The sequence below is a fragment of the Cryptomeria japonica genome, chromosome 8, assembly GCF_030272615.1.
Source record: "Cryptomeria japonica chromosome 8, Sugi_1.0, whole genome shotgun sequence".
NCBI classification, from domain to species: domain Eukaryota; kingdom Viridiplantae; phylum Streptophyta; class Pinopsida; order Cupressales; family Cupressaceae; genus Cryptomeria; species Cryptomeria japonica.
In genome coordinates, this window is record NC_081412.1 from 475,144,088 (window position 1) to 475,160,077 (window position 15,990).

The 15,990-nt window shown below is 33.8% G+C and overlaps 1 protein-coding gene across 1 annotated transcript; it reads left to right on the top strand.

Moving 5' to 3' along the window:
• The first annotated feature begins 8,092 nt into the window (after positions 1-8,092).
• LOC131077574 (putative disease resistance protein RGA3) lies at positions 8,093-10,762 on the top strand. Its single transcript, XM_058015102.2, has one exon. The coding sequence runs from the start codon at positions 8,093-8,095 to the stop codon at positions 10,760-10,762; it is 2,670 nt and encodes an 889-aa protein (XP_057871085.2).
• Positions 10,763-15,990: the final 5,228 nt, after the last annotated feature.

The window sequence follows — 15,990 nt, forward strand, 5'->3', positions numbered from 1 at the left end:
CCATTTTGTTGTTTTGCATTTGTATGCCCTTCCCATTTGTGGCTTGGAGATGTGTTGATCTCTATAATAACTTGACTATGTATCTAGGGGTGCATAGGTTGTCGTTGTATTTTGATTCTAAGTGGTTGCTCAACCTTTTTGCCTCATTGTAACACTAAGCCTTAGTGTAACCCTAACCATGATATCAACCCTAATTTATTAAACTGATCACAAAATTTGAAGCTATAGAAGTTTTCTTATAAAAACTTTTACAACAGTACCCTAGATAAAATGTCTATTTTCACCTATAGGAATGTAAATGTTTTCTATTAGGGGAAAACGAGTTTTGAAGGGTCCCTAAAACCCTTTACATCAAATATTCAAAAGATAGCCATTAGAGAACACTAGACAAGCAAAAGACAACAGTCATAGAAACGATAGTTAGCTGGAAACAAAAAGCCAGCAGTAGAAAGACACAACACAAAGAAACTAAACACCAGACATCAATAAAAATAGAGAAGAACAACCAAGTCTAGGTGAAGCTCTTTATCAACTCGATAGCTTCTAGTTCCAATTTCTCCATGGTCTCAGCAGTTCACTTGATGTCTTCAATGTCCCTGCTTTGGTTTTGCTTCTTTCTCGTACTTGTGCATGTTCTTTTTCCAGGACCTGCTTCCTTATCTTTAGGGGTACCATTTGTCTCCTCAGTAGTGTCCTCGAGGGCCTTTTCCCCCTGGACCCATTCAAGTTTGCTGATAAGGACCTTGATACTATCAAAGGCAACCTTTAAAATCTTGTAACTCTGCTCCGCAATCTTTTTGAGAGTCTTCTCAATCCCTTCAATCTTGTTTTCAGTTGGCCCAGCATTGGGAATTTATGATTTCCTCTACATTGGTGCTAGCTTAAGTTACCTCACTTAAGAAATCAAGTAGAGAGCTAAATTTATTGATGTCAGTAGCTTCTAGAGCTTCAAGTTTTCTATCTTCCTTGACCTGTTTGGCTTTTATGCTTTTTATTTCCTTATAAACCCAAAAGAAGACCTTATTGAAGCAGTCCATTTTATTTTTGATACAGAGGTCAAACTCCAGAGGGGAGCCATCCTGAGCCTCATCTCCCATAGGGTCCAAGTTCACCTCTAGACCCACCTCCTTCCATTCTATTGTCTTGATTTCCTTATTGGGGTTGTTCTCCCCAACCAAGCCCTTACTGTGATCCTTGGAGCTGGTAGGAAGGGTCGAATATTTATTAGCTCTCAACTTCTCATCTCTCAACATCTTCCCCTTTTTCTTCTAGCTTGAGATAATTTGAACCTCCTCAGTGTCTGTCTCTGTGTCATCTTCACTCACCTCTTCTTTCTCATACAAACTGTCATTGTCCTCCCCCTTCTATTTTTGACTGATTGACCCTTTACCCTATTCCTCTTTCCTAATTTACCTTTTACACTTGCTCAACCCGGTGGTATGGGTATCCACCTTAATATTTGCCTCTGTGTCGTATCCCTCATCATCTTCATCATGCGAATCAACCAAATCCTCTTCTAACTCAAAAACCTCAGATATAGCATTTTGAATAGTGGTGTTCTTGATATGGTTGTAAATAACTACCATAAGACCCTCATGTAAAAGATGGATTGGTCTTGGGTTTAGAGATAGCATCCATAATCCTTGAAATTAGGGCACATAATAGGTAGTAGGGGAGGGAAATTTTCTGCTTGTGCCGGAAATGATTAAGAATAACAACATGGTAGCTATAAACTATGGTATATCTACCATCTAAAATTATGAATTCCATGAAAGCAAACAAAATCCATTGCCAAAGCAACTTGATTACCTTAGGGGAGTAGTAAGTGTGGATTCCCTTCACCAGTTTTACTTTCTTTGCCTCGTCCTTGGGGAATTTCTTCATAGCAACATCTGACAGCTTCCGGTCCCTATAGAATTTGATTCCATCCATCAGAAAACCCATATCCTTAGTGATCATGGTTTCATTAACCTTTAGCTTCCTCTTGCCAATGGTCAGGGTGCCCTTATTCCACCCCTTTTTTAAAATCCTAGTGATTTTAGGTCTTCTTTCTTGCATTATTTCCATGAAATCCAATATTTTTGCTTCTTGCAGCATAGCCCAAACCTGGAATGGTCTTGCCATTTATCAATTTTTGTAGCCTTTGTGCACTTACGATTTTCCCCTATCTTCTTATCAATATGAGCAGAATGTAAATTCCTACAAATGTCACTCTCTCTATAGACTATTTTTTTAAGAAGCAAAGAAGAAGCCCCTAGAAGAAAATAGATATTTCTCCAGCTTCCACTCAAAATAGAAAGAAGCACCCACAAAGCATGCATGATATTATGGAAATTAATAGTGTACCTCACTCTCAGTTGATTACGATATCGTTTCATGATGCCATGACCACCCCTTCCATTTCAAGAAATGATATCAAATCTTGCCTTGTTTTCCATGATATCTAATAATTTAAAATGTCACATGCAACTTGAGGGACCTCCCCCTCTCCATACCTAATTTTTATTTGCCCAATCAACACTCCTTTTGGACTCTCTATAATAATGAGAAATGTGATAATGATTGAATTCCTCAAGCAACTCCCTGACCATGTCAATATTGTTTTTAATCATCCATGACAGTTGTTGCTTACCAAGGAGGTAATTAATTATATTTTTACAATCCCCCTCCAGCCATAAATATGTAGCTCCCAGTTGATGCACTAAATTAATAGCTTGGAGGGCGCCCATGGCTTTAGCCAAATGATTTGTTTGGTTCCCCAAGGGGGAGGCCACCGCCCCCATGCAAAAGCCAATGTGCTATTCTAGATAACTCCACCATAACCAACTGCCCTAGGGTTCCCTTTAGTAGCCCTGTCAAAGTTAGCCTTAATCCAATTATTGGGAGGAGAAGACAAACAACACATCCTTCTTTTGAGTTAATTGTTATTATTGTCCATGTAGGTTGGGATATTCCATCTCCTTAAAACAACATACTCTTCCTTACTGTTGCAATAATGAGATCCAATAGTTATCACATTCTCAATAAGATTGTGTTTTATATTATCCCATGCCACTTCGGGGGAGTCAATGGCATTCCTGAAAATTCTATTATTCCTTTCTTTCAGATACCCCATAGGATATATGGAAAGGAGAACTCCCACAAAGTCCTTATAGTCATATTTTTAGTTCTACAAGACCAACTCCTGAAACAGTGTTGAATCTCCTCGGGGAACACCCAATTTAAACCCCAAAGCTAGAAAAATATCGACCAGATAGGTTGGACAAAAGGACAATGAATAAAAATATGGTTCATGGATTCTTAATCATTAAGGCATAAGTAGCATATGTTGGGTCAATGTAGAATCCCCTCTTTCTCAGGTTATATTTGGTTATTATTTTATTTTGCAAAAGAATCCATTAAAAAATATTAATTTTAGGAGTCAAACCTGAACACCAAACTTTGGCCTAGTGGGGGAAATATTCTTGAGACTGAGCCAACATAAGGACAATAGATGCCGCCAAATAACTCCCTGAAGGGGTACCTCCCCACACCAAGTGGTCCTCCCTTCTTGGATTAATGACAACCTGGTGGAGCTTTATATTAACATGCTTTAAGTTAGGATCAATAGAGCTCATGTCCACCCACTTCCAATCTCTCTAGTAGTCAGCAAATTTAACGCCAAACTTGTTCTTGCAGGCTTGAATGGTCAACTAAGAAACACAATGATCATTAAGAGGATCCCCTCCAATCAGGCCATCATCCCAAAAATCCACCTTTGTACCATTACCAATGGCCCTCATTTTTCCTAGACTCACAATACCTTTTGCATGAGTAACATTGTTCCATATGGTAGAGTCACTCAGGATCTGATCTGAAGCAAGGAAATCTTCCATGGTAGGGTTCACACATAAGTATTTAGCCTTCCAAATTTCACTCCTTTCACTTGTTCCTTGATAGATTCTCCAAAATTGTTTGGCCAAGAAGGTTTTATTCAAGGTTTTAATATTTCTCAGGCCAATCCCTCACCTTCTTTGATTTGCAAACTTTATCCCAGACAACGAGGGAAACTCTATAGGATTGTGAATGTTGTGAATCATATTTATCCTAATTATCCCAAAAGCCATCCCATGGGTTTGTTCATATCTTTATATATTTGTACACAATCCATACCTCATAAGCCTTCAGAAAAAGTTTTAATATAACATGTTCAGTCAATGAGGACCTCTGTTCATATGCTATTCATTGTTTTGCAAGAGTCAAAAAACAAAGGATGTGAAATGGTGAACCTTTCGTTGTTACTACAATATTTATACAAGTGAATTTCTTCAGATATGAGAATTATGGGGTTTCTAGTTACACCAATCTTTGTATATGTGTTTTTTAATGATTGATTTTACTTTATCATGTCATGTTATTGCATCAACATTTCTGGGTCTTATTCAGAGACAATTTCATCATCATCAAAAACATTAAGCAAGGTATAATATTCTAGATCCAATATTTTAGTTCAAATCTTTCCTTTCCATCTATCTTCATTATAGAGTTGATTCCAAAGCCAGTGTTTGACTAAAGAAAAAAACTATTTATACATGGAAGTTTTAGACTCAATAGAGAATAAATATAGATTAGGAAAGTAAAGATTCAAAGAAAATGAATCAGATTTTAAAGAAGTAAAAGATTGTGGACCATGACAACTATTGACAATATCTAACAATATTTTGATAATTTTTTAGTGAATTACTTAGAGAGGCATCTTGATCCTGAATATATTTTTGATATCCACATTAGAAACTTGGAGAAAAATGAGACCTATCAACATAATCCTAAACTTTTTTGCTCAAATTACAAACACAAGATTTTTTATGATCCTTGTTTCTAGATTTGTACTCAATGTTTTCATGTTTATTATATAACTTACTATTTATGTTGAATATGATTAATGTACCTCATTAGAGCTAGTTACTACATTCTTTTATTAGATCAAAATCACTCAAATCATTAATCATAAAGAATATTTTAACAATAGCTCCCAACTCCCTTCCAATAGGTCTTAACTTCGGCCTATTATTTTATTCTTTAATGTATTTTATGGTAAATGACTTTTTTATTCCTACTCTACATAATTAGACTAGTAAATCCCATTTATCCTCCATTACATTTTAAGGTGAACCCAAAGTCTCTTATGTTTGCATTAAATTACATGATTCTCACTTTCATATATGATTTGTATACATTTAATTGACCCATATTTGTAACTAGTTCTGAAGTATTTCATTTATGCACTTACATTACATGAATTTAGAGGTTTAGTTCACGAAACCTTACATTTTTACATATTTTTGATTGGAGGCTTTCAGATTTAATTTTTCATTATGAAATTTACAAAATGTGACTGGTTTTCACTTTAACATGTGATTGCATCATTTATAAGATATATTTATCAAAATCATGTGTTGAATGTTGGCTTCTTTCATTTTACATTGCTGGAATTGATTCATTGCACTCTAATGTAGTGCATAATAAGGGTTTCAAATATGTTTCCCACATTGAATTCATTTCTAAAAGCTTTAATATATATTTCATGTTGATATATGATGATATTTTTAAAGGTATTCATGGAATGTGTAGATTTCATTAAAAATTTAGTGGATGTTTCAAGTGAGACTGTCTATAATCCTCTTAGATATGTTGAGATGAATCATACTTATACTTCTCCTTAAGTATCTCTTATTCATGAGGAAATAGCTAATACTTTTATCAATGATTTCTCCACTAGAAATTTAGCATTAAAGACAAATGATGCAACCTCTTCCCACAAAGATACTTTGGTGCAATAGGGACAAGCTAAATGTATTGGTAATCAAAATCTCAACATTTCTATCATAAAAATATTTTGAAAATCATCGAATTGAAGAGTTTCAAGCTTTCCACATCCATTAACTGTAATCTTCTCGATTCTCCTTAGACCTTTAAAAAAAATGGAAACTTCTCAAGGTCCATAAATTAAAGAATGCTTAAGGCTACAAGCTCTTCACAACACAACTCTATTGTTTTACAAAATTCATAATATTCTAAGTCAAAATCTCCCCCCCTTCATATTTATATCAAATTTCATCCTCTCTAGATACTTTACACCCATGAGGCATAACTGTTTCAAATCAAGGTCTAGATGTTGACTAATATTTATCAGCACAAGAAGATTAGATCTTGTTGCCAATCTGTAATATAAGGAAATTTAAAGTGTTTACCCCTATTGAATTTGGTTTGAAAAATTATACATTGTAAGTTTATAAATGCAAACATTATTTTCTAACATCTATTGTTAAGATTTATAACATAAAAAATAAAACAAAAAAATTAAAATCAACCAATTGTAACCTCATATTCTTTAGAAGCTTCTCTTTGAAAACAAATTTTATAATAGGTAGAATTGTATATCATGTGAGCATGTATCTCTACTAAATATATAGATTTTGAGTTCAATTCTTGAGTTCTTGGGTTTCACCTCCCAAAAAAACCCAAACAATATGTCTCCAAAATTGTTGGAGTATCATCCATGATGAGTCGTATCCACTATTCTCCATCAAGTTGTGTCATGAATCTTGTAAGGGTATATAATTCCCAATATCTCTAAAATCCCAAACTCATTGCACACCTATCCATGTTGTTATTTATCTAGAGTAGATCCATTCTCATCTTTAGGGTGAGGACTTCGATACCTAACTATCTATAGTTACAATATTACCAAGTTTAATTTTGCTTCGATAAAAAACACAAATATAATAATGTTTCTTAAGAAATCTACCAATTTGGATTTAGAAGTTATTTGAAGATGTATAAATGCTCTAATCTCCAATGCCCTGCTCTCCTCTTTTACCTCTTTAAACCTATAATAATAGGAATAGCATGTGATTGTCTAAAATTTCTATTAGATGAAAGATAGATGAACTCAAAATTACTAACATTTTTTTATATATATATGAATATAATTAAAAAACAATTATAAGATTTAATAGATAACACACCCTCACAAAGTAGCTTCAACTGAAAATAAAATAAAAGAAACCACAACCACAACATAAATTTATGCAAAGATTTCAAGACAACCAGAACATGATATATTCCACTATATAGACTTAGTCGAGATTTAATTTTTCACTGTGAGAACCAAAATAGCTGTAAGTGATTCTCGCATTATCCAAAATAGATGCTCGAACAGTGCAAAATTTGAAGAGGAACTCATAAAAGAACGTCCATTTGATTGATTGCCTTGAAAGAAATGTAATGTATTCTTTGTTTTACATATCGAGAAGGCCATGTACGTGCTTTAATAAGTTTTATTCCCAAGAAAGCATTAAATTAAATATCTTAGTTGTGAGAAGATGCCCTTAGTTCAGTCCTCTCCTTGAAACATCCGAGGTGAATTATAGAAAGGAAGGAAAATGATTCAAAATTAGCTCTACAAAGAATAAGGTGGGCTCAGTCCTTTCGTCACAATATTCGATGTAGAGATTGGATTCGATTTACTTTAGAGATTGTTTTCTGTCGGTCAATAACGAAATGTGTGATTGCAAAACTTGAGTGTGCTTGAGGCTCTCCAGGAAAGCTTTATATTTTGAGTGGAATAATAAAAAAAAACAAAGATGCTTCTCCTTCTTCCGTTAGGTTGATATTGTAGTCCCTAATTCTAATTATAGCTGGTATTGAGAAAGACACTTTGGCAACTCTCATGCATTTCGAGCTAACAAAATTCTAATCATAGCTGGTATGTTGGTATGAATTATTACTGTGTCTACAGCAACAAAATTCTTTTTAGCTTTGTATTTTCCATCCCTGTGCAATTGCCTTATTCATTTCTCTAGAAAAGTAAAAGAATGTAAATCTGTAAACGTAGGTATCAAGAAAAGGATTGCAAGAAAAGAGTAGAAATTGGTTGCTATAAATGGCTAGTTTTTAAATGTTCAGTGTCACATCGAATCCAACCTTATCAAGTCTGCGTCATGTTTTTGTGTGCCCATCAACTCTATTTTCTAAGTCCTTGGGTCACTTTATTTTGTCTGCATAGAAAGTTGTGAGAGCAATTTTTTTTGTTCAATCTCATTTTTCTAGCATGGCATTTCTTGGAGAGGCTGCTGCAGGAAAAATTTGTGAGATGGCCGTGGAGATGGCCGTTCAAAAATTAACTGAGGAGGCAAACCTACTACTGGATTTCAGAGATGATTTCTCGTGGTTAAAGAACAATCTCACATATGTAAGGGACTTTCTGCAAGATGCCGATCAACAGGCTCCACATAAGGAGGGTGTAAAGCACTGGGTGGAGAATATTCGCGTTATTTCCTTGCTTGCAGAAGACATCTGTGAGGAATGCGCTATAGAATCTATGTATGGAAATAATGCTCGAGCTTGTAGTCCAAGTTGTAATCAATTGATTTTTCGCTATAGGATAGGGCGGAAAATCAAGGACATCAAGGAGCGCATGAGATCTATTATTGAAGATGTCAACAAGCTGAAGCTATTGCGTGAAGTTTGTCCTGCAAGTGAAGCATCGCCAAGTACATCTCATAGTGGAGCCCGCAAGAAATCTTATCTTCTGCCCAGTGTACACTCAGTGGGAATAGAGTCCAAAGTTGATGACATGCTCAGATTGCTGGACAACAATGCCTCTCCAATTATTGCGGTGGTTGGGATGGGAGGCATAGGCAAGTCCTATCTTCTTCAGCATGTTTACAACAGCGTAAAAGAAAGGTATGATAAATGTATATGGCTTTCATTTTCTCAGTCTTATTCAATTTCCACGTTGCAATGCGACATAGCTTCCCACTTAGGTTTAGGGCAGCAAATTAGGAGTCAGGGGATATCTCCTGAGAGAGCAGCAGAGTTGATTCATGAAAATCTAAAAGGAAAAAGATATCTCGTGGTGTTAGATGATGTGTGGGAAGCAAGGGAAGATTTATTATCTAAGCTTGGCCTCTTAATTGGAGACAATGTGATTTGCAAAATTCTGGTTAGCACAAGAAACAGAGAGGTTTGCACAATTCTGAATGCTCATATTTATGAGATGCAATTTTTGTCAGAGAGTGAGAGTTGGAGTCTATTTTGTTTCTATGCATTTAAAGGAAACGAAGCGCCAAATCATCAGCTCGAAGAAGTGGGCCGTGACATTTTAAAACAATGTGCGAATTTGCCGCTTGCTATCAAAATGGTAGCTGCATCTCTGCCAAAGACCACAATGCCAAGGGAGTGGGAGTCCAAGCTACATCGGATTAAAGAGGTAGTCATTGCCGATGATGATCAGATCATGCCCATTCTCAGACTCAGTTATTTCTCATTGCATGCTCGTCTTAAAGCTTGTTTTGCTTATCTTTCTTTCTTTCCCAAGGTTGAGCAGATAAATTGTGAGTATCTAGTATATCTGTGGATTGCGGAGGGATATATTCCAGCAGGAGAGGGTCAGTGGGACGTGGCATGGGATTGTATAAATCAGCTTGCCAATCTCTGTCTGCTTCAACTATGGGAACAGTATGAGGATAGACCAGGTTGTAAACTAACCAATTATTGTAGAACTCACGATTTGCTGCATGATTTGGCCATTAACATATCAAAAGAAAATAAATGTATTTTTTCAGTTGAGGAAGCCTGTAAAGGTGAAAATGGTGACTGCTGTCGGATTTTACTGGGTACGAGAGATGTAAATGAGCCTCCCATATCAGAGAGGCGTCTTGTTTGCCTCCGCACCCTCTCATTGTCTCACAATTGGAGGATTACAAGCATTCCAGCAAAATTGTTTACCGCTATGAGAGGACTGCGTGTTCTCGATTTGAGCGGGACAGGCATCTCTAAATTGCCTCGAAGCCTTGGAAAGATGAAGCTTTTAAAAGTCTTGAATTTAAATGATACAAAAATTGAGAATGTACCAGAGTGTGTGAGACACCTAAAAAGTCTCTTGTTTTTAGCTCTTCCTCAAAGATGTCAGATATTACCAGTATGGATAAATGAAGTTAAATGTCTCCAGCATTTAGAGTGCAAGGGTGTTACACGCGTGCCAAAAGGAATATCAAAGCTGACTGCTTTGAGAACACTCCGATCAAATTGGTTGGATCTTTCTAATGAAGGCGACGAATTCATGAGACCAGAGGACTTTGTGAAGATCACTCAGCTTCAGGAACTATCCATAGATGTTAACAAGGAAATGGATTCAAGGATAGAAGAAGGGATACTTGTACTACTGGTAAAGATGCGTCGTCTGACAATTTGTAATAGCACTGAAAATGAATTGGAGCTTCCGAAGAAAATGACAGCAATGAAAGATCTGGAAAGTCTTATACTGTGGAGGTTTGCGGTTGGAAGTTGGATATGTGATATGGCAAATCTGAGGGAACTTGAGTTAACGTGGCATAGTTGTAATGATTATCCAGAGTTGCAAACAATGCCTAACCTAGTGAGGTTGGAGTTGTCAGGAAATGATAAGTGTAAAGAACTGCCAAAGGCTTTTGGTCAGAGAGGAGGGTTTCGCCATCTGCGCTTCTTCAAAATTGACTGTTTCAATGATTTAGAGGAGATTCCTGAATTGGAGGAGGGGGCAATGTCTTGCCTTGAGGAGTTCCATTTATGTAATTGTACGAAAGTGAAAAAAGTTGGAGAGGGTTTGGAGCGGTTGAAAAGATTCAAGCTCTTCTATTACAAAAGGACGGATAAGTTAGAGGAGATATTCAGAGCAGGTGGAGAATATTGGAATAAAATTAAAGTCATCAATCCTCATGTAAAAATCACGTCATATTAGATTGGCATTATTAAAATATTTTCATGTTTTAAATCGTGAATTTTAAATTTTAAATTGTTCTATTTTTCACTTTGTTATAATTTAAGGTATTTAGTGTTTAAATTAATGATGAAATATAGATATTGAAAATTTGTGCAATCATTCTTGTGAAAGGTAGATGGATATGTGGAAACATATGGAATTTACGGTGTCATGTCATTTATATTACCTTGGAAAATTTCTAGATACCGTTCTTCTAATAAGTACTAACGATCTCCTTATTGTTGGTATAACAATTATTTAGTTCTCATTATTTAATGCCTCGTCAAGGAACCCTAGAGGATCTAACCTATCTAACTCAACTAAGAGATGAAAATATAAATTTTTATTTATTTAAGGTATCTTTATGAGTAACCAAATGCAATATTCTAATTAAAGATAACTTATAAACTCAAATGCACAAGTGGAAGAAATAATACTAAACTATCGTCTAAGGTTCCTTAACGTTGTTACTTGACAACTCATAAAAAAATGAAAGAAAACTATATCAAAAATAATTACCAAATTATACATTCATTAAGAAATGAGCATTAATGAGCTAGTTAACATAATCTGAAAGATTCATTTCCATTCATTTACAATATGATAAGAAACTAGTTGCATTCATTTAACTTTTAAGTCTAGGTTCATTTTAGGACCCAAATCCAAATGTTCCTACAATTCCTTAGAATGATAAATGATTAACATATGCTTAATCCAAATTACACAATAACATTGTTGCAACTTCTATCTTAAACCCGACAAGATCATTTCACTAAGATGACATCACAATAAAATTATTGTTTACATCATCTACCATATAGGCGTGTCCAAAATTACAATCATAATTGATATACATATAACATAACAACAATATAAAGAATGTATGAAACTATCTCTGATTAACATATGCTTAATCCAAATTACACAATAACATTGTTGCAACTTCTATCTTAAACCCGACAAGATCATTTCACTAAGATGACATCACAATAAAATTATTGTTTACATCATCTACCATATAGGCGTGTCCAAAATTACAATCATAATTGATATACATATAACATAACAACAATATAAAGAATGTATGAAACTATCTCTGATCCACACAATAAACCATATCCAAGAGAAGAAACTTGAGAAAAAAGAAAAAACCCAATCCACACAATGAACAGGTAGAAACACCCAATGGAAGAAGGCAACTACCACCCAAACATATGGCCCACATTTTCTCAAGCAAGGCTTAAAGAAAAGAAAAGCCACTACTTACATCCATAGGACAATAACCACAAGTAGGGACCACAAAGATGAACAATAACATAACAAGGACAACTCTAGAGGATTTCCAAGAAACAACACAAGGGTAGGACACTAGTGCTAGAAAAGGAAGAGTGTCATCACATAGCTTGGCATAGCTTATCCTTGTAAGTCTGAGCCATAGACCCCGATGCCCATCCTAGGTTACCTTGGCAATCTCTATCGACTACCGACCTCCATCCATGACTCATGTGGAGCCAACATACCTTTTGTGAAGACAAGGCAATTGATCTTGACATTCCTGGCCTTCCAAATCTCATCCCAAGCCTAAAACAATACTTGAGGCCATGAGTGGGGCATTACCATTATATTGATTAATGTGAAATTCTACCCAATCCCTATGTTCATTTATTGAGGTTATCACTTATTAAAACAACTCTCCCAATGGGTTATCCTAGGAATCACTTAGGACCCTAGCCCCCATGAAGAACCACTCTCCCTTATGACACTATTCCTATATGTAAACCTAAATCAAGGTATAAGAAGGAAACATGAATCATAAACAAATGAACAACATAATATGATTCCATTAAGCCTCATAATAGAGATCTGAAGGATTATTACACCATAAAGCATTAAATACAATAGCTTCCATCAAAGACAAAAATAAGGCTCAATCCCATAAGAAAAACAATGAGATAACAACAAGAGACTAATAAGCCACCATAGACATCCATAAATCAAGCTCATACAAAAAGTTTAAACATGATATTACTGACAATCAAGACCTAAGATCAAAACTCAACCTCTGAAGCCCCCGAAAGACACTCGAGCCAACACAACTAAAAGGTGCATAACCCTGACACCTATTGGTTTAGATTACTATTAACATTATTGATCAAGGGGTTGACTTTTAATTAATGATAAAGGCACAATTTTGAAAAAAATACTTATACCGACATTAATGAATCAAGGACTTGTTTCATTAACAATGATAAGAAACAATTAAGATAAAAATAATAATAATAATCACTTTCACGTATAACAAATTCCAATTAAAATTACATAAATATATATTTAATTCTATTCTTCAACGTTATTTAACTTAATTATATTAAAAAAAGTTACATTACCAATATAAATAAGCATTATTAATTACTTAATAATAATAAACTTCATTTCATTAAATTTTCATTGAAGAAATTAAATAATGTAATGCACACTTATTACCAAAGTGAATATTACAAAGAAGTAGAACATTAAAAAAAAAAAAGAACATACTACATAATTATTAAAAAATATTATGATCATACTCACTCTGACCTTCAACTGAAACTAAGGATAAAAATGATTATAATTTAATCATTACCCAATTAACAAAATTGTCACTTCATTTCTAAGTTTTATCTTCCTTGTTTAGTTCTTGGCTCGACCTGCCACTTGTACCTACATACATACCTACACCACTAGATGCACAATATTAGATCTATTAAATGCTAGATACATTATCAACAAGATAAATCATATCATTACTTTAACTAGGTCAATCATATAATAGTCTACAATTAAACTCACAAGTACAAATACATAACATTAGGAAGGAGTGACAAGACCAAACAAACTTAGATGAGCCAGACCTAAGGGCTAGACCTATAGTCTCAAGGACTCAACACATATGGCCTTACCTACATGAAACCATAGAGACTTTGTAGTTTGACATAAAAAATTATATAAATCTATAAAAGTGGGTACACAACCCTTAATAGGGCCTTATAACTCAGACAGTTCTCTTGTTGATTGCCATCTACATAGGTGAATCAAGGATGAAATTATAGGTATTCCTTTCTCTTCTATATCTCTATATATAAAGTTAACGAAGGTTTTATGCTAATATTACTTATCTTGTAAGGACTTTCATGCTTGATATTATCTATAATATAATCAAGAAAAGACAACAATGCAATTACTAATCTTTGCTAAGTGAATCAAGAAATTGTTGAGTCACACAAGGCACCATGACAAATAAAAATCCATTAATATATAACGTGAATAATTATGGATTGGTACCATTTCTTATAAATAGGAAATTGTACAATCTTTACATATTTATATGTTGCCATATTCAACTAAAGAAACCAATTGTAAATAAACTCAAGGTAACCTTTAAGTGACACTAAATAACAATAAAATTATAAACCTTGAACACTATTAGTAGGAGCCACTTTCAAATATCATATATTCTCTTAGTGTACAATCTGAGACATAAGAGCCAAGAACTTACTAGACTTAAAATACTAACTCAATTGCTTTTGTACTAACATGTGTACATTTAACATTGTCATAAGTTGACATTAATTATATGCATGTGATGGACAAAGAGAAATCTCTTGGTAAAAATAGTTGCATCTCAAGAACAGACTATGGACTATTATAAGATGATGATGTTTGACCAAATGTCTTTGCAAAAGTTATAATGTAGAATATCTTTTGTTTTAGACAAATTTCCTTCTACTTATCAAACCTCTATCATCTATAATGCCTTAGTCATTCAATTAGAGTTGATCGGAGTCTATGGACTAGAAAATATATAAATATTATAATACCACCTAGGTCCTCCAATTATCATCAATTAATTTAATAGATAACATAAAGTTTCCCCTATGGAGATTTGTCACTTGTGACAATAAAGGAAACAAGAGTCGTTGAATTACATTATCTACAAAACACATATCAATACTCCATTAACCGATATAAGTTAAGGTATCTAGTTAACCTTATGAGATAGCTTGACTTATTATAGTATGAATAATCCTTTTCCACACAAAGTTAAAGTACTGAACAAGAAAGTGCATATTAAGATTTAACTTAACCATAAACATGAAAAGTGTGCATTTATGTTCCATCTGTTACAATTACTTATTAATAATTATCTTGTATGACTAAAAATCAAATCACTCTATCTACCATCATTATAAGTATGCCCTGCATTACTTAAAGCAAAAGCAAATCTGCTCAAAGACCTTCTAATGCTTATAAAATATGGCATAGAGACTAGAACAATATAGGTGATCTTTTGATATATTTTACCATTAATAACGTAACACATACTAAAACTATAAGTTGATGACCCTTACCAAAAATATGAGTAATTATTGGTGCTAATGTATCTAGGAAATGCATATTTTCTTTATAAATCAACAGTTTGAATTCAACTAGCAATATTAAAGACATAATTTCAATAACACTTATATTAGCATTAATGACTTAAGGATATGGTTATATAACAATAATAAGGAACAGTTCAAATAACATTAATTACTTTCAAATGATGCACCTATCTAAGGATTCAATTAACAATATTGAAATATATTTAATTCTATTATTCAATGTTATTTGGCAGATTCTAATAATACAATTCTCATATAAAGTAAGCAATATTAATTACCTACCATTAACCTAATAATGTTTAATTATGAAATATAGGGTTACCTAGGAGGGTAAATTTAAACCTAATGTGTAATGTCTATAATTAAGTTTTAATTATATTAATTCAATCAATTTAAATAACACAATACATACATAATGACTAAGTCATTTTTATTTACTCTCCATCCAAATATCATTCTGGATATAAAACTACAATATAATTCTTTCAAAATATAATTAAAAAAATTACTAGCAAATTTATTGTATAATACATTATCCAGATCACGAAATAACTATAAAAGCCCTAAACCTAGAAGAAAAAAAAAATTATAATAAAACAAGACATAATGAACCCTAATGTTATATACAGGAAACTAAAATATATAATGTAGTGAAATATTGGGCAATCGAAAAGTATTATAGTATATATGACTGCTGAAAAAGTAGCTCTAAACAAATTTTCGTAGAGCCCTCAAATAAGCCCTGACACAGAGGAGGCAAGGCTGAATGCATGGTTAAATACATCA